The sequence below is a fragment of the Nelumbo nucifera genome, chromosome 4, assembly GCF_055504915.1.
Source record: "Nelumbo nucifera cultivar China Antique chromosome 4, China Antique-T2T, whole genome shotgun sequence".
In the NCBI taxonomy this organism is placed as follows: Eukaryota; Viridiplantae; Streptophyta; class Magnoliopsida; order Proteales; family Nelumbonaceae; genus Nelumbo; species Nelumbo nucifera.
Window position 1 is genome coordinate 39713736 of NC_142652.1, and position 20231 is coordinate 39733966.

General features: G+C 37.6%; 1 protein-coding gene across 2 annotated transcripts; it reads left to right on the forward strand.

Annotated features, from left to right (window-relative positions):
- Nucleotides 1-123: 123 nt before the first annotated feature.
- Nucleotides 124-17268, forward strand: LOC104607235 (RPA-interacting protein A). 2 transcript variants are annotated; one of them, XM_010272809.3, is made up of 6 exons: nt 124-630; nt 855-947; nt 1494-1728; nt 12301-12392; nt 15922-16029; nt 16847-17268. In XM_010272809.3, exons 1-6 carry the CDS (start codon nt 568-570, stop codon nt 17006-17008), a joined length of 753 nt encoding a protein of 250 aa, XP_010271111.1. In that variant the 5' UTR covers nt 124-567; the 3' UTR covers nt 17009-17268. The 2 variants fall into 2 exon arrangements, with proteins under 2 accessions (XP_010271111.1, XP_010271112.1); XM_010272810.3 differs by having other exon boundaries at nt 125-630; nt 1497-1728.
- The last annotated feature ends 2963 nt before the right edge of the window (nt 17269-20231 follow it).

Consider the following 20231-nt stretch of genomic DNA (forward strand, 5'->3'; position numbering starts at 1 on the left):
TGCATTACACACCACTAGTTCAGAACATTGTTTTATTCTTGGTGGGTCCCACGCATGAAATGATCCAGATTAGTGGATTAAGATGCATTATAAGTAGTACAAGAAAATGAGTCTGTAGCCTTGGCATTTGCAGGTTTGTATAGTGAATAGACAAACGAGTTCTTTGCTGCTTGCGATTTCAACTCTTTTTATGTGTTTTAGTAAACCTCAAAATCAAATCAAATCTCGACGAGAAAACCCTCAATCAAATATCAATCGAGGATGAAAATTCCCTTAAATATTAATGATGTCTTCTTCATCACCCATCATTAGTTCACCGTATAAAGGCAAACCGGGAAGAGAAAGATGGAACTGCCTTCGTTATTTTGTTGGCGGGAAACCAGAACGACACAATTCTTACAAAGTAACAGTTCATGTTGGAACTTGGAACTCGAACCATCACACGGGAAGACAAACTAGGAGTACCCATTAGTCTGTTTTTTGTATTTGTTGGTTTATTATAGAAAACCTCAAACCGGATTCAACAATCAGAAAACGAGTAATTTCAGAGCTTGATAACGGAAACCAATGGAGGAGCGTCGACCCAGAAGACTATCTTTGAAATCCCATCGTCCCAATTGGAAAACAAAGGTATCTATCACTTTTCTCTATCCATTCTCTTTATTTCTTTCGGGGTTTATTTTTTATTTGGTGGGTAAGCAATTGCTTTTTTTTTCTTTTTGCGTTGATTTTTTCTGTGGTTATTGTTTGGATTCGACGTCTATAGTCTTTTTTATTTTTTTTCTTCATATATGCTTGGTTTTCGTTCCTTCAGACAACACACTCATTTGCTTCGCTATACTCATTCAATGCAGCTTCTAGAGAATTGTATCAAAAGGGTCGAAAAGGATAGAATTCGCCTGCTTTGGAAAATGAGATCAACTGTAGACCCATCCCTGAATCAGAAGGTACTTGTCTAACTTTTTGTTTCAGCTTATCTTTTAAGAAATCTATTTTGGAAAAGTTGTTATGCCTTAAGTCATCAGAATTTGCTGATGTCTATTAAGTGGCATATATCGATTCTTTGTTTCTTAACTAAAAGGCTTTTCATTGAGCAGCATGGTGGGACCGGGTTCATGTTTTTGTGTTATTTTACTAACAGTCATTGATTTCTTTGTTTTTTAGTTAAGCCAGCTAGTTATTCTTAGTTGAATAATTTCTAAGCAAGCAACATTTGTTTGGATTATTTGGTCTTTGCAATTCATGTTAATGCTGTTTGCATTTTCCCTATGTTCTTTTTTTTCAACTTTTTTTATATCTTGGCATTCGTTTCTGTGGATTTGAGGTCTTTTTTCTTCAAACTTTTATTTTTGCACAACTTTTCCTTCTTTGTATTATTGGGAATCATTTTCCTTTTGAATGCCTATAATCTCTTGTCCATTTGGTCAGATCCTAATAGTTATTTATTTATATAATTATTTATTGATTCATCTATTTCTGTATCTTGGACAAAGGAGATTATGGAATCTGCTTTCCGGGACATAGTTTCTGATGAACTTAAAAGGTTCAAGGACTCTCCCATGAACAATGGCAGATCAGAGATCACACCTTCCAACTTTGAAGACAATGATACTTTATGGGAATATGATCCCATGGTTTGTCAATCAACTGAAGGTGAATGTGAAGAGATAATGCTAGAACTGCAAAGGATATTTTATGAAGATGCCAGAATGGAATCAAGTAAAAGAGGTAATTGTAGTGTTTTCTTCCTTTTTTGACTAGGATATGTCTACTTGGTCTTCATTATGATATCAAAATTGGAAAAAGATATTTGATCAAGGGATAACTAATTTTATAATATTGACTTATTTCTTCTATCTACAAATTCTGGAAATTTCCTTTTTCAACTTGATATTAGTAATGATGAACAGCAACTTTTATGTTATTTTCCTCATATGTTTTGCTTTTTGGAGATATGTAACTGTGTACTATTACATGACCATATGATAGCCAAATTGCATTTTTACATAAATTTCACCCTAGGTAACTTAACTGCCTTCTTTTGTGGATGTATTTTGACACAGAATTATGAACCTTTGGCATGAGTACTTGTCATTATTTTGGAGTATAAACTTGAGTTTGGCAGACTCCAACCAGTTATAGATGCTTAAATCTGCATCCTATAATATCATCACCCAAGAGCCATGGATAACCTGCTAGCCAGTCCAAAGGAAGATAAAGTAATGTAATTATATGCAATTGGGTTTGGAACATATTGCTTTATCTCATATATCTAAAAGTCATTAACATATAAACTGAATTTTAGTTGTATCATGCCTTTCCCTACAATGTGACCTTAGGATAGGAGTGTAAATCAGAGTACAGTTGGGACTGGAGATCAAGAGATAACTCAATGTGACCTTTTCTGATACCTTGGATCAATAATTCATAACAAGGGAGAGACTGAGGAGGATGTCGCACATAGAACTAGAGCAGGATGGGCAAAACGAAAGGGTGCATCAAGAGTTTTATGTGATAGGTTAGTAACACTTAGATTAAAGGGAGAATTCTATAAAACAATTGTAAGGCCAGACTGCCCAGTTGTGCTGTATGGAGCAGAATGTTGGGCAGTCAAGAAAAAGCATGTCCAAAAACTAAGTGATTCACAAATGTGTATTGCCGTTGCTGAGATGGATGAGTGGAAAAATTAGAAAGGATAGGATAAGAAATGAAATCATTCTAGGAGTAGCTCCAATAGATGATAAAATGAGAGAAAGTATAGTAAGATGGTTAGGTCATGTGCATAGAAGACCATCAGCAGCACCCTTAATAAGAAGAAAGAGGAGAGCCATAGCCTTAGACCAAGAAGAACAGGAAGCTGGAACCCCTATTTTAGACCAACAAAAGTAGGAGAAAAATACTAAAATCAAAGAAAAAATGGAGGCAGAGCCCCTGTTTCAGTCCAATAAACAATTCAAAATATTTGGGGAAAAGACAGAAAAAAAAAAGAAGAGGAACAAATGAGGTGTAGTCCCTGTTTTAAACCAAGAAAACAAAGAAAATAAAGCATGAAATGAAGAGGAAAAGAAGAAGAATAAGGGTAGAATGGTAACTGAGAGTGAAACAAAGCATAAAAATGGGGTGTAGGCCCTGTTTGGTTCTTGCACTTGCTGCTTCAGGTATGAGAGACTGAGAGTGAAACCATAGTTTTCAAGGCGCCTAGGCTAGGCGACCACAGGGCGCCCAGGCGCCTAGGCATTGGAATTTTAAAATGTTTGTTTTATTGAGTTTTTACTTTACATATGCTTTTCTAAATCATTTTATTGGTTTTGTGTGCTAACTAGCAATCATGTACACTAACTATTAACATTATAAATCATTAAAATGAGTATAAATTTCATATAAAAAGCTAAAAATATAAAATATTATCAATAAAAAGGAGTCTAAACCAACTAGATATATATATCATATATATAATCAATTAATCAATGAATCAAGTTTCAGACATTTAATTCAGCCATAAAAAAAAAAAAAAAAATTAAAGAAGAGAATCCAATTCAGCCATACAATCACTGAATCAAGTTTCAGCCATGTAGTTCATCCATATAAAGAAAAAAAAAATCAGCCATATAATCATATATATTAATGATATAAAAAAAAATTGAATGAGAAGAAGAATTAAAGAAGAGATTAGAGAAGAATTGAAGAAGAGAAGAGTAGGTTCGGCAGCTTAGGCTGTTAAAAACTGAGATGATTCAAGTGTGAATCTTGACTGAAATACTGATTGGTAGGGCGGAGACCCTGTTTTTTTTTTTTTTTTGGAAAAGGCAAAGTAATATTTATTGAGAAGAAATTACACACAGGAGGCTGAGATCAGTCCCAGAAAAGGCTGACTGATCAAATCAGCAATTACACATTCCACCAGGAACTAGAAAGAAAAACAGCAGGCACATTACAATTTCTGAAATCCTCAGACACAGACACCCAAGACATCAGTTTGCCCACTGTTTTCTGAATTAGCTCTTCCGGACTTAAAGCCTTGCTACAGAAAATCCTTCTATTCCTCTCAGACCAGATGGACCACAACACAGCAATTGGAATCGTCTTCCAAACAGTCTTCTTTTTCTTGCTCAGACCCATAAGCTTCCAGCAACACAACAGCTCCTTAACCAACCTCGGCATAACCCAATTTAAGCTCATAGAGCTGAGGAAATGGCTCCACAGCTGAGCAGAAAATGGACAGTGGATACACAAATTGTCAGTGGATTCAGCACTACTCCCACACAGACTGCAAGACAGGTCCAAAATCTGAATGCCCCTTCTCTCTAGGTTAGCTCTAGTGAGAAGGGGCGGACTGACGACTGAGAGAGTGAGAGTGACTGACTGAGAGCAGTTGGGCTCATGGGGTGGAAGAAGAAGAAGAAGAAGAAGAAGAAGAAGAAGAAGAAGAAGAAGAAGAAGAAGAAGAAGTGGAGAAAGGGAGGACTGAGGAGTATAGGGGCGGAGCCCCTGTTTTTTCGACTGAAATCTGAGAAGAGAAAGAAGGAGAAGAAGAAGAGGAACTGAAGTTATGAACTAAGGTGCAATGGAGCTGGGCTGCTCGAGCTTGCAGTGTTCGCCTGTTTGGTTCTCCTCCCTCTCCAATCGAACCAAAACCCTTGTGATACAAGGGTTTAGAAAAGAAAATAGAGATACTAAAATGATACGATGTATAGTTCTCTTAATACTAAGATGATACAATGCAACAGGTTTATTTTAAAAGAATACAACAACCAATGAAATATCAAATAAATAAATTTAAAAAAAAAATAATTTTTTTAGATGCATGTAGGTGCCCGCCTTGTATGTAGGCGCCCGCTTAAGTCTCTTGGCGAGAGCCTAGTGCGCAAAACATATGGCGTTTGGGCGAGGCGCTCTTTGAAAAGAGCCTAGTCGCCTAGGCGTTGACAACTATGAGTGAAACTAACAGGCTCTAAGCTTTTGCTGTCTTTATACTAGGTCCCAACAAGGTCGTGAAAAAAAATCTAAAAGGCCACATAGAAGAAGAAAGGAAAACACAATTCAAGGATCTATAGACTTGACATAATGCAAGAATGACAGTTTGGGCTTGGGTGTGGATGGATACCTTTTTGGGATTTTCTAATGCATTTGTTCTTTTGGGAATTATCAAAAAAAATGTATTTGTTCTTTTGGGTGTCTATTTGATGTGTGATTTGTGAGTTTTGTTTTAATTTCTGTGGTGGGTTTTTTGTAGGGGTAATTTGGATGGAGGGCCATGTTTTGTGATAATGAAGGGGGAATCTATGGGAGTTGGTTCAGGGAGGGTTGTTGTAATTGGGATGTATTCTCTCTTGGATGATTTCTTATCACCTTTCTTTGTTCTTTTTCTCTTAATAAATTTTTCATTTTTATTTACCTTCAAAACAAAGAGATGTGAAAGGTTAGAGAGAGAAACATGGTATTTAGTGTAGTGTTGGAAAGGGATTTTGACTTGGAGGAGATAAGGGGAGCTGTATTTTCAATGAACAGATCTAAAGCTCCAGGACCGGATGGTTTCACTATGGCCTTTTATCAGGAATGTTGGGAGATAATTAAAGTGAACCTTTTGGCTATTTTTGAGGAGTTCGCTAGGGAACACTTTATTAGTCTGGGAATAAATTCAACTTTCTTAGCCTTGATTCCTAAGAAGGGAGGAGCCAATCAGCCGAGAGATTTCAGACCAATCAGCCTGGTAACAAGCATCTATAAAATCTTGGCCAAAGTGTTGTCTTTAAGATTAAAGCAAGTCCTTCCTGGTTTAATAAGCCACTCCCAAGGCGCGTTCATTCAAGGTAGAGAGATCACAGACCAAGTTTTGATAGCTAATGAATGCATAGAGGATTTTAAGAAAAGAGAAAAGAAAGGTTTTGTGTGTAAATTGGACTTGGAGAAAGCTTATGATATGGTTGACTGGTCTTTCCTCTTGGACACTTTGAAAAATTTTGGGTTTGGGGAGAGATGGTGTGGTTGGATCGAGGGTTGCTTGAAGACTTGTCACTATTCAGTCCTTGTTAATGGAGTGGTTAGAGACTTTTTCCTAGTAACAAGAGGTCTGAGGCAAGGGGGTCCCCTTTCTCCTTTCCTATTTACCTTGGTAGCTGAGGTGTTCAGTAGTCTTATTGTAAGAGCTGATTACTTAGGATTGGTTAAAGGTTGGAGGGTTGGGAGAGAGAGCACAATTGTCACACACTTGCAATTTTCTAATGATACAATTATATTTTGTGAAAGTGTTGATCCTCAAAGGGCAAGTAATTTGAAGCAGGTGATCAAACTGTTTGGATTTGTCTCTAAGTTGAAGATTAACTTTGAAAAGAGTTGCATAGTGGGACTGAACTTGGTAGAGAAGGAGATGACTGGGGTAGCAGAAGCCTTAGGTTGTCCTATCACTGGGTGGCCTTTGAAATATCTAGGTATGCCCTTAGGAGCCAACCCTTGGGAAGGAAGCTTTTGGAGTCCAATTCTTAAAAGATGCACTAAGAAATTGTCATCTTGGAAGAGGAATTATGTGTCTCTAGGGGGTCATATCACTCTGATTAAATCTGCTTTAGCTAACCTTCTAGTGTTCTTTTTCTCAGTATTCAAAATGCCACAAAGGGAGGTAATGAAAGTAGAGAAGATTATGAGGGACTTCTCATGGGAGCCTAGTGAAAGAAAGATCATTTGGTGAGATGGGATATAGTTTGTAGAAGTAAGGAGCAAGGGAGTTTAGGGTTAGGCAATATAGGGAAGAAGAATGAAACTTTATTGGCCAAATGGCTTTGGAGATGGCCATTAGATAGAGAGAGGCTTTGGCATAAGGTGGTGGGAAGTATTCATGGTTATGCAGAAAATGGTTGGGATGCTGGAGTGTCTCGGCAGGCTACTCTAAACTCTCTATGGAAAGCTATTCATGGTATTCTTCCCCAATTCCTTAGCCTTATCAGGTATGATGTGTGTATGTTAGGAACCTGCCTAACACAGGGCTCTTCGAGGGAGCCAACCTCCTGAATTCGAGGGGTAGGGGAGAGGGGAATAGAGAAAGAGAGAGAGAATGCAAAAAGATGATGCCTTTATTTCCCCTGTTTCTGACTATTTATACTGTTTTACAGAGTTCCTTTTTTTTTACATTCTTTAATTCCTTTCTGTTAAAACCGTTGCAAGTGGACGGTCAGTTAGCTGAGTTGTTTTGCTGACATGGCCTCCTCATGTAAAACTGACTAACTGTCCTCTATTATTCTATTTCACCGGTCTTAACAATCCCTCCTTCCTTCAGAAAGACCTTGCCCTCAAGGTCTAATGTGAGAAATTTGATTGCAAATCCAAGTAAGATTCCCATATTGCATCTTCTTCTGGAAGTTTAGACCAAACAACTAGTGCTTCTGGAATGACTCTTCCGCCACGTCACACCCATCTAAAATCAATGATGCGGGCTGGGTCAGTCTGCACTTGTCCTTCATCTGAAATTGTGGGAAGAGTAGCACTTGTAATGACTCCTAGCTTTGGCCCTTTCTTCAGTAAAGGGATATGAAATGCAGGGTGTAACTTTGATGTTGCAGCGAGGTCCAGTTTGTATGCCACAAACCTTATCCTCTAAAGGATTTTAAATGGTCCAAAATAGCGCGGGCTGAGTTTGTTCCACTGTCGGCTTCCTACTGAAATCTGTCTGAAGAGATGTAATTTGAGTCTTGAGAAACACCCAATCACCGACTTCATATTGGACATTCTTGTGATGTTTATCATAAGTGCCCTTCATCCATTGTTGTGCTTGCAAGAGATGATTTCTCAGCTCCTTTAACACCTCATCTCGTTGTATCAATTGTTCTTCTAAGGCTGCTACTGTAGTGGTCCCTTTTTCATAAGTAGAGGGGGAGGGTCCCGACCATATAGATCTCTGAAGGGCGTCATCCCAGCAGCGCTATGGAAAGTGGTGTTGTACCACCACCCAGCCCAGTGTATCCACTTCACCCATTGTCTTGGTCAATCTCCCGCGAAGCATCTCAGATATGTTTCAAGACTCTTGTTAACTGCCTCTGTCTGTCCATCAAATTGGGGGTGGTAGGTAGTTGATTTGAAGAGCTTAACCCCATGCAGACGAAAAAGTTCAGCCCAGAAATGGCTCATAAAAATAGGGTCCCTGTCAGACACAATTGAATTGGGGAACCCATGAAGTCACACAATTTCCCGGAGGAACAATTCAGCAACTGTGACTGCTGTAAATGGGTGTGATAGAGCTAGAAAATGACTGTATTTCGTCAATCTATCCACCACCACAAGAATAACCGTTTTGCCGGTAAAAACGGGCAATCCCATGATGAAATTCATTGATATATCATCCCAAACTTGGGTTGGGATTGGGAGTGGTTGCAAGAGGCCTGCTGGTGTTGTAGTAGCTGTCTTGTTTTGTTGACGTACTGCACACTCGACTATTAAGTTTTCAATGGAGGTATGCATGCCTTTCCAATGGAATTGCGTGGCGATGTGTTTTTGCGTTCGTAGGATGCCAGAGTGACCACCTGTGGGTGAGCATGGAATAATTCAAGGAGCTTCCTAAGATGTGCAGAATCTGCTGGGATTTCCAGGCGTCCTTTGAAGAAGAGCAGATCATCCTTGACGGTATACCCTGGATGCTGTGATGGATTTGCCAATACTTGGGCCTTCAATTACTATAACCCCATATGGGAGTGGGGTTCCTTTCAAAGCTGATCCATGAGTGGAGATGTTGGGGAAGATACGAGTAGCTGAAATGATTGTGGGTGTCGTGAGAAGGCTTCAGACACCCGGTAAGCAGCCCCCGCTTTGTACTCAATTGTGTAGTCGTACTCCAATAATTTGGACATCCATCATTGTTGTTCTGGTGATAAGACTGCGTGTTCTAACAAGAACTTCAAACTTTGTTGGTCGGTCCGAATTATGAATCGTCTACCGAGCAAGTAGGATCACCAACACTGCACTACTAAGACCACTGCTATTAACTCTCGTTCATAAACTGATTTGGCCCACTTTTGTGATGTCAAGGCCTTTCTGAAAAAGGCTAGTGGTCGGCCTTCTTGCATGAGGACAGCCCCCACACCTTGACCGGAGGCATCACATTCAATGATGAAGTCTTTTGTGAAACCAGGCAGTGCTAATGTTGGAGGTATCGAGACAGTATGTCTCAACTTCTCAAAAGCTTGTTGGGCCTGGGCTGACCAGTGAAAGGCATCTCATTTCAGTAATTGGGTCAAAGGGGCAGTTATTAGGCTGTAGCCTTTGATGAAGCGGAGATAATAACCTATCAGGCCCAAGAAGGCCCTCAGTTCTTTCACGTTTTTGGGTTGCGGCCAGCCCAATATACTAAAGATTTTATCCGGGTCTGCTGCTATAGTTCCATTTTCTACAACATGTCCTGGGTAATATACTTGGGTTTGTCCAAAGGAGAACTTGGACTCTTTAGCGAACAACTGATGGACCTTAAGTGTTGCGAGGGTGACGTATAGATGGTTCAGATGTTCCTCCCAATTGGAGCTATAGACCAATATGTCGTCAAAGAAAACAAAAATGAACTTACATAAATATGGTTGGAATATGTCGTTCATTAAGGCTTGAAATGTTGCTGGAACATTGGTCAACCCAAATGGCATGACCAAGAACTCGTAGTGGCCATCATGTGTCCTGAAAGCCATTTTGTGAGCATCCTCCGTATGTACCCCTATCCGGTGATACCTAACTCGTAAATCTAATTTTGAGAATATGGTGGCCCGACTAAGTTCATCAAGCAATTCATCAATGATCGGTATTGGGAATCAGTCCTTAATGGTGATATTGTTAAGGGCCCTATAATCAATACAAAATCGCCAAGTCCCATCCTTCTTTTTGACTAATAATACTGGCGAGGAGAATGGGTTATGGGCTTATGGCTGGGCTGTATTATTCCTTTCTCAAGCATATCTTGAACTTGCTTCTCGATTTCAAATTTTTGAAAATATGGGTATCGTTAAGGTCTTGCATTGGTTGGGGCGGCTCCTAGCATGAAAGGAACGCAATGGTCATGCTCCCGGGGTGGTGGGAGCTCTTGGGGTTCTTTGAGCACGCTGCCATATTGCTGGAGGAGATGTTGTAGGCGGTTGTGGTAGTCTCCAGGCCCATTTGAGTTGTTGTTAGCTAAGGATGGGCTGGTCCAATTTGAGTCCATGTGCATGAATATGGACTGATCCAGATCTCTCATTTGCTTTGTTAGTATTGTAGGACTAATGGGCCTTGGACCTTTGCATGTTTGCCCTTGTAGATGGATTGTAGAGATCCTCGATGTGAAGTCCATGGTGAGACGAGCCCAGTCACAGATGACGGGGCCTAATTGTGACCCTGAACCTTTAGTGGTATAGGTCCACTGAAAACTGGTGACCCTGAACCTTTAGTGGTAAGCCCATGCATATACTATTGCAAGATAGGCTATTACTGTTGGCCACATCTATCATAAAAGCCGTTGTTGGTTGAATCGGGAGTCCCATTTTATCCACCAAAACTTTAGTTATGAAGTTAAGGGAACCGCCATTGTCTATAAGGATTGACACGTGGCACCCTTGGATTAACTCAACTACTCTCATTGTTTGCGGGGGCGCAAGTCCCGTAAGGGCTTGTAGAGATATTTCAGGTGTTCCATTGGGCTGTATTTCCCACCCAGGGTCAAATTCCCCACAACTAGTGAAGCCATCTTCCTCCTCGATCTCCGTTTGAAGGAGAAATGCTTGTTGTTTCTTGCACCGATGACCCAGCCTGAATTTCTCTTCACTGTTGTAGCAGAGTCCTTTGTCTCTATGGGCTTGCATTTCGGCCCAAGTCAGTCGTTTGAAGGGAACAGATGGGCCTAAACCCAGTATTCCTTCCTCCTTATCCAGTGCTGCCGATTTGGTTACAAAACCCCATGGCTGATGTACCCTTCTTGCTCGAGCGAACTTGTCTTCGTACAACCTTGCTAGTGCTGCCGCGTTTATGACCAAAGTAAGTTGCATCGCCTTTACTTCCAGTCGTAGTTCTTCCTTCAAGCCACCGATGAAGCTTCCAACTAGCACCTTTTCCATCCACCCTTGGACTCGCATAGCTAGTTTTTTGAACTCCATCTGATAATCTTTAACCGATCCCACCTGCCGCAGTTTTGCAAGATTCTCATTGTGATCTTTGAACCCAGATGACCCAAAATGGATGGTCAAGGCATCGGTGAAGTCTGCCCAAGATTGATGAGGGTACCCCCATTAGTACCACTGATACCATAGGATAGCTTCCCCCTCAAGATGCGCCGAAGCTAGAGCCACCCTATCTTGCCTAGGTGTCTCATGGTAATCGAAATAACAGAATTTTTAGTGATAAAGAAAGGGATGTAGATAATGTTTGGGAAATGTCTGCTAGTGGGGGCTATAAGCTGGGCCAAATCTTTAGATTTATTCTCACTTTACTCCTTTGATGACATACAGAGAAATTGGGTATCTGTTGCAAATTCTTCTTTGGTTAAGGATAAACCTGTTGTAGATTATTGGAAGCCACCAGAAGAAGGTTTCATAAAGTTATTTTGATGGCAGAAGCATTGGCAGTCCTGGACCCTCTGGCATTGGGGGTGTCTTTAGGAATGAAGAGGAACAGATTGTGGCTTTATTCTCAGGCCTAATTGGTGTGGGGAATGCAGTTAGTGCAGAGGTACAAGCTGCTCTACAGGGAGCACAGATTGCTAAAGAATTGAACTTTAGGAGGTTGATCATTGAAGGTGACTCTAGAGTGGTAACTGGGTGGCTGAAAGAACCAGAGACAGTAGCATGGTCTTTTAGGGGAGAATTGAAAAGATTCAAATGGCTTACCTCTAATCTCACAGTTGGAGTTCAGTGGGAGAGGAGGTCAGCAAACAGGATGGCTGACCAACTAGCTAAGCAAGGGGTGAACAGGGATCAATTATTCTGGGCTCATTTGTAATTTTACTTTGTCTTTGAGGCAGCAACTCGCACCTCCTGATAGATATCAGCTTTGTATGAATTTGTCTACTTTTATTATTATTTATAAAATACTGGATTGTCCATCAAAAAAAAAGAAACATGGTATTTAGTGTATTAATAGAGCATGAATTTTCATCTAAGATGGCTTTACAAGTTTCCCTAACCCTTACCATCCTATATTAGGAGAGTGACTCACTAGCAATTTCAGTCCAAGATTGCTAGGGCTGTCGCATCTCCTTGTGCAGCACACCTAGGTGGTTCTGAGCACTAGGTGAAAACATACATTGTCTTTGGAAGTTTGGTCAAATTAATTTTGTAGATTTAGTTAACTGTTTATCCTCTGCAGACCCAGAAAGTCATGACAGAATTTATGAAGATGAAGAAGATGATTACTTAGCACATGCAGTTTTTGAGCATATGCAATTGAACAAAGAGCAGGTATTCAATCAACATGCAATATCTTTGTTAGTTACTTCTCACCTATGCTTGCACAAATAAATTCACCTTGTATCTGAAGGCCTTATCTGGAAGTAATGCACATTTATGCAAAAGGAGTTCATAGAAACTTAATTTTTTTTTCCTTTTTGTATGTATCAGAGATATGTTGGTAAACCATTAAATCAGGTTATAGAATAAGAATGCTCTATGGTCAAAATTGGAAAAATTAAATCAGTCAATAAAGATCCAATGGTTATTGATACTTTAATTGGATCTATCATATCACATACATAATTAGGATAAGTATGGCACTACGGCATCATACTAAGACTTAATACACCTGTTGTACTAGTAGTTTTTTGCTGGAAATCCCTAATATGAAATTGAACTTCTCTCATCATTGTTTACTGCAAGACAAACCTGTAAATAAGGGAAAAAATAGATATAATAACCTAGGAATAAACACCTAGGCTTTCTAGGAATCAACATCTAAGGGAACTATTAGGAATTAGCCCCTAGTGTAAGAGTGTCTGGCAGGGGAAGGAAATCTAGAACTCTGAAAGTGATGGTTGAGGCTTGAGATGCGATCTGGGTTGGACTAGTAGAAAGCCTTATGTGCTGATTCGGCCAAGCTTCTTGTGAAAGGAAGAGGAGAAAGTTGGGGGTTTCAGCAATAGATAGAGGAAAGGGAAGAAAGGAGAAGAAGGTCGACTAGGATAGTGATTCATTCCCCTAGCCGCCAGCCCCTCATTCTATTTATAATTAACTTAAATATGAGGTATTACAAAGATGCCCTTAGTAGGGCGGCAACTCAAACTAAGTACTTACAATTCTTTTAAAAATAAAAACTAATGGGCCCAAGGCCCAACAACTTCTTAATTTAAAAGAAATCAAACTAAACATAAATCGGCCCACTCAACAAGACCGACTGGTTCTAGGTTCTGGGAGGCCCCTTCTGTTCGTATGACTGTCTGGCAGGCTGAGTTTCCCCCACTGTGCTGGGTATTGAGGACTGGACTGGACTGAACTGGCTGCAGTTGCTCCAAGGTCAGAGCTGGTTGAGAAAGCTCGGAGAAAGGGGAGAAGGAAGGGGGAACTAGGGTTGAAGGTTGTGGCTCTATTTGAAAAGTTGAGTGAAGTGCCTTCTGTCTATGTTGGAGATCTGTTCCCTTTTATAGCCACTCTATGGCTATCAAGCCTAAGCTCCTCTGAAATTCCCGCCTTTCTGTGTCCTTTGTCTTTTCCTTTAAGTGTCTTTTAGTCTCCTTTTCATTAAATGCACACGTGTATACATTTCTGTGAAAAGTGTATTATTTTGTTGAGGAAAATCTTCTCATCAAGTTGTGGCATGATAATCAGTATCAGTTTATGTGTGCAGGGGATGTGGTACTCTGATGTGTCTTTCCTGGTCCCACATATGTTGGTTTACATGTCCTGACAGTGGAGGGGTGCGAACTTGATTTGCTTCATTCTTTGGTTCACATTTGCACCCAAGGGTGGCTTGACCGGCTTGAAAAGCCTGATTTGCACACCCATTGTTGCTTGTGGCTGGCGTTACACATGTCAATGCTCTTATTAGCTTCCTGATGAAATTAGAACCATCAAGAAAATTAACATTATCCAACATTAAAAGCAAAAACAAAAAATCACACTTTATTGTCTAATGTTTGAAAGAGGGCTTACATATTTGTTTTCAGGCAAAGAGGGTAGAGTGGGGAAGAACTTTTTCTTTATTTTCCTACACTGGAACCAACTAAGAAGCACTACTAAGACAGTAACTAGGAATGAAACAAATCCTAGTTGCCTTGGACTAGGAATAAAACAAATCTTACTTGACATAGGACTATGACTCTAACATAGTAAGACAACTCTAGCCAATTAGGAAAACCAACTGTATATGTACTTTTATGGTAATATGCATACATATATATCTGAACTCCTAGTGTAATTAGAAATACCAAACCCTAATGCAATTAGGAAAAGTGATAACAACTCAACTCATCAGGAAAAAGAAACTATTGGAAGATTACAACAAACACCCTTCCATCCAAAAATACATAAATACCCCGAATATCAAGATTTGACCAATTATAGCCTACATTATGGTGTAATATTGTGGACCTCTACAGCACAATTTTGAACATCCATCAATTGTAAGGACACAAATTCTGGATATATTATACATAAGATTGCCAAAAAATTGTAAAAGAGTAATGGGTAAGAAAGAAAACTTGTTATATGTAATTTCAGCAGGCATTAATTCATTTTCCATGATTTAGTGAAGCACCAATTTCATAGAGAGAGAAACCAAGGGCACACCAAGACTGGGGAAAACATTAAAAAAAGGAAATTAAGATCCCACCAAGATGGCAACAAACATATAGTAGCTCCAAGTTACTTTCAACGTTTCTCCATTGATGTTGTACATATTGCATAAATACAATTAAGGGTGCAAGTGAGGCCAGGTTAGGTCAGTTTGAGGATAGCCCTAATGCAACCCGAGTTGTTGATCCCTAACCTGATTTTCCAGGATGGGTTGGGTTCGGTTAGCCCAGTTCTTCACTTCATTTTGCTAAAATCTTCTTTTTCTCAGACTTGAGTTTACCAAATTAATTAAAATATTGAGGTTTACTAATCTTAGCATTATTATCTACAAGGATAAAGTTATGGTGCTTTTATTAATACATATAAATATGAAGAAATTTCATGTTCAGGTCGGGTCAATAGCCTTCGGCCTCAACCCTAACCCAAACTTGAACCCTACCTGACCCAATCCAAATTTTTGAAGTTGGGTTCAGGTTAAGCTGACCCAAGTTGTACCCCTAAAAATAAATGAAGTTAGAATATCAGAATTATAATTTTGTGATAGTATGATGTACAAACGGATCATGTGTAATAGCATGTGTATCTTGTGAGAAGAAGAAATTACAATTTGATGTGGACCTTGCATTTTTGTTTCCATTATGCTAAATTCACATGAATGAATTTCCCTATAGGCTTTGGATGAATTTTGGAGATGTCCAAGTTAGGTGCTAGTAAACAAAGTTTAGTCCATCAAGATCTGGAGCTCTGATATATTATATGCATAATTTGGGCTTTAGAAAGTTATTATAGTTTGTTATAATAAAAAAAAAAGTTGTGATTATCTTGTGCTTTCCTATTTATTAAATGCATTTAAGAAGAATAAAATTAAAAATATCTCATTCATAGTTACTTCTTGAAAGAATTTTTATGGTTTAGACCATAATTTTAGTTTTATCAAAAAAAAAACCCTAATTTTAGAAGAAATTTTTCAGTAAGAGATGGTGGTGTATGTTTACATAGGAGTTACTTGCCTTGAGAAATATATTCACTCACTTCCCTTCTTGCTACTACATTTTCTGTTGTTTAGTTTACATAGGAGTTACTATTATGATTTGTACCTTCAGATTATTAAATAGCAGTCTATGTTCTTATCTAATTGCCTTTTTTGCTACTCAATTACCTATTAGTAAAATGACAATTATAAAACATTTTATGTGTGTGATAGGTTGACAAGGAGATTTGGTGTCCCATCTGTAAGAAAGGCGAGTTGCAAGAGAACCATCAAATTATTTATTGCACTCTTTGTGATCTCCAACTCAACAGAGGTGATGAGGTGCAGTTACCTCTTCCCTTTTAGAGATTCCCGTCCTCTTGCCTTTGCATACAATTTTTTTTCTATTTTAGTTTTTCATATTTGAAAAAATGCTAAAATTTAGGTTCATATCCAGTCTCCCCCCCCCCCAAAAAAAAAAAAAGAAAAAGAAAAAATCCTAATAGCTGGAACCATGGTAATGGCTAGGGGTGTTCATTATATGGTTCAAATCGCCAAACTGTAATTTGCAGTTAGGTTTGGTCTAAACTTAAAATGGTTTGGTTTGGTTTCCTGCATTTTAGAAACCAAACCAAATCATAAACTAAAATATATATACATATATTAACATATATAATATATTAATATTGTAATATATAATATAATAAAATAAATTCTCAAAACACTCATTCTAATCAAATTTGCATATGAAATACAATGATTCAATGATTTCATGGTGACTAAAAGACAACATTTATTATTTATGCAATGACCCAAATCGTATTAAGAACTACACCAAACCATATTAAAACGATTTGGTAGAATTTCTCAGACATTTTATCAGTTTGGTCTGAGATTTACTAAACCGCACCAAACTGAACTGTGAACACTCCTAGTTTAAATCACCAAACTGTAATTTGCAGTTAGGTTTGGCGAATATCAAGTCCATGCTAATCAATGATATTGGAGTCACTTAATTATGTTAGTCATATTAACAATCAATATTGTTAGTTATATATATGATATAGCAATCAATCAAAGGGATATGATGGTAAATCCTAGAAAAACTATGCATATTTGAAATGATATATACCTTATAACTTTAATTTATTGGTTTTAGGTTAATTTGGAAATTTTGGGCGTCCGTCTAGGGGAAGCTCATGAAGAACATCTCGAGAGAGGATGCAAATTGACACCCAAGTTCTGCATTGAGACTAAATTCAATCTAACTGCATTGTACATTCAATGTCAGGCTTGCAAGACGTTTGAGATTATATTGTAGCTTCATTTGCTTGTATATATAGTTAAGAGCATTTAACTTCAAGCTTGGATGACATCTCACATGTGACTTCTTCCAGTTTTACTTTTATCCTTTTTCCGGCATTCAATTAAGTTTCTAGAGTTTGTTTCGGTCTGTAATTCAATATAATTTTGCTGAAACCCTATAACATTCACTTAATAATCAGGTAGATTGTATCATTTTAATTCTCAACATAGTAGCCATTTATGGTTGTGTTTGGTAGTCAAAGAACAAGCAACTCCTACACAAAATCCTAAAAGCAATTTTTTATTTATGTTTATTTCTGTTTCAAGACATATGGTATGTGTTTGGTTTTGTGGGCATTTATAGATAGTGTGTTTCTTAATTAAATCATAAACATTTAATTGAAAAATGTTACTTTGAACGTTTATTGTCTTTGTTGTTTGGTTGGGCATTTCATAAGCGTTTCAAGTAACACTTTGTAGTTTGGTTTGGCATTTTAAATTACACCCCATGAAGCAATCTTTTACCTCTCTTAGTAAGCATTTCATTTGAATAAATATTGGGGCATTAGGAGAAACCAAAATTTGTTTCCCCCAACACCAAACCGAACCCGATAGGGTTTGTAATTTTTTAAACCCAGAACCAAACCGATTGGATATGTCTTGGGTCGTGTTTGTATCAATTCGGGATTTGGTGGAATCGGTTCCGAATTGGTATTATTTGAGACACTATATCAAGACCCAGAATTGACCCGTCAGGTCCAGTTCCTAGAACCATTATCAGCCCAATCGATTTGGGTCTATCATGTTTGTAGAGTTAGATCGACCCATTGTCACCCTATGCACATAAATACAAGTGTTTCTGTTTTTTAGTGTTTATTTCATGCAAAATAAATTCCAACGCTTAAGTGGCATTAATGTGGAGGCGTTTTTCCATTAAACACCCATAGAACCAAACATAGCAATAGGTGATAAACACCACATAGGAAAATGTTTATGGAAAAACAACTCTTACATATATTAAGGCAAAAAGTTGGCAACATATTTAATGGCAATAAAATGTCAATCAAATAAGAAGTGATTCTACATTGTAAAAAATGCTTAGGTGGTTCTGAGCTAGCAGCATTTTTCTAAAAAATGGTAATGGAAAAAAAGACCCACGTTTGATGCTCAATATCAATTAGAACTCTTTTTTATGCACTTTGTCATATATGATAATGGTCATGTATAATCTTTTCTTGAAGTTTAGTAGCAAATATATAGTACTTTAATTTTTTTATATTAAATAACATGCCTTGTGTTCTCACAGGGGCCAAAATTTTCAAAGTTTACTGAAAATTACGATGTAGTTGTATGTCTTTATTTTGATGATATGCTTATTGTTGGTAGTAACATAATTGGCATAAGTGAAATCAAAAACTACTTATCTTTTATTTTCAAGATGAAAGATAAATAAAAGAAGTAGATACCATCATAGGAATCAAAGTTAATAAACATAATGGAGATTGTGCATTAAACCAACACATTATATTAAGAAAATATTTAAAAAATTTAAGCATTATGAATTTAAATAATATAGTACACCATATGACTCGTATAAAGTTAATAAAAAATTTAGGTAGAGTAGTTGCACAATTTGAGTATACTAGTGCAATAGGAATCTGATGTATGTTTTGCTTTGTATTAGACTTAATGTCGCATATGCAATGAGTAAACTTTGTATGTTTACAAGTAATCCCAATGTAGAGCATTGGAAGACAATTGGGAAAGTCTTAGAGCACCTTAAAAGGACCTTGGAATTTGGCTTATTCTACTATGATTATCTAATTGTATTGGAATGGTACACTAGTGCAAATTAAACTATTAGTAATAGATATAACAAGTCTACTTCTAAATGGATTTTCATCCTTAGTGGGGGTGTGATTTCTTGGACATACGAGAGATAAATTGTATATCTCATTCAAGCATAGAATCCAAATTCATAGCCTTGGCGGCTACTAGAAAGGAAGATGAATGGATTAGGAATTTATTATTAAATTTAAAATTATGGTTTAGTCCTACGCCTCCAATTTCTATCTATTGTGATAGTTAAGAAACTCTATCAAAAGTCTACACTAGTACCTACAGTGGTAATTCCAGATATACAAGTCTAAGACATTAATATTTTAGGCAATTGATTTAGGACAGGATTATCACTATAACATATCGAAAGCCTATAATAATACCTACAATGGTTAAGTCCACATATAAGTCTAAGACAAAAGTATGTTAGTCAATTGATTCATGATGAAATTATCACTATAACATATATAAAATCAAGTAAAAACTTGGTTGATCTTCTGCCTAGAGAATTGATAAGAACAATAACTAAAGAGATGGGATTAAAACCTTTCACTTAGTCACTAGTAATGGTAACTCGATCTAAACTAAAAATATCAGTATTAGGTTTAATGGATAATAACAAGTTATTACGATGTGATTGTAAACACTAAAATTGAGAGTCCTCCTATTACAATATTAAGCAATGTTGTCCGTTATGATAAAGATGTTGAATTAAACTCTTAACCAAATTCTGAAATATGTCAAGTAATGGAACACATAGTGGAACTTCACCTATACGAACATAGAAATTGTGTCACTTCTCATGAAAGTCTAGGTTTTGCTCTCGAGATCATTCACGAAACTAGGAAAGTAGCACATGGTCAAAATAGTGTTGAGCAAATTTAAAATTCTTGCATAGATATGACATTTTTATGTGTATGGGTATTTCTGGTCTGCCTTGAGAGTAACTAGTTTAAAGTCTTACTACCAATAACTTTGACAAGACTAAAATAGTAATTTTGATTAAGAGAAACTCATGTAATTGATCAATCGAAGTGGGGAATTGTTTGATTTTAATATCATTAAAGATTAAATTCAATGGGTAGTTAATTGATTAATTACATGTTTGAGCACACCTACACATTCACTTTGAAAATGGTTTCAAAGCTCCTACCAAACCTCTTTGTTTTACCTTATTCCTCTTCTTTAAGACTTGTGCCAAATTGGAAAATTACTATAATTGACTTGAGTTTTTAAGTAGTATCTTAGTTACACCATTCAGAATTATAAAGAGGAGTATAGAGACTTGCTACCACGCAACATGTGTGCATGCGCGTGTGCGAGTGTATGCAGTGCAATGAAATGCTTTAGAGGAGCACTTTGCTCGCACTTCACACGCTTCACATGAAGTGGCCATATTT

What these genes read in the sequence shown, in the direction of transcription:
- LOC104607235 (XM_010272809.3), top strand. Translation starts at nt 568, where the DNA reads ATGGAGGAGCGTCGACCCAGAAGACTATCTTTGAAATCCCATCGTCCC. An exon ending in AATGGAATCAAGTAAAAGAG is followed by an intron (nt 1,729 to 12,300) that starts GTAATTGTAGTG and finishes TATCCTCTGCAG; the next exon opens with ACCCAGAAAGTCATGACAGA. An exon ending in TGCAATTGAACAAAGAGCAG is followed by an intron (nt 12,393 to 15,921) that starts GTATTCAATCAA and finishes TGTGTGTGATAG; the next exon opens with GTTGACAAGGAGATTTGGTG.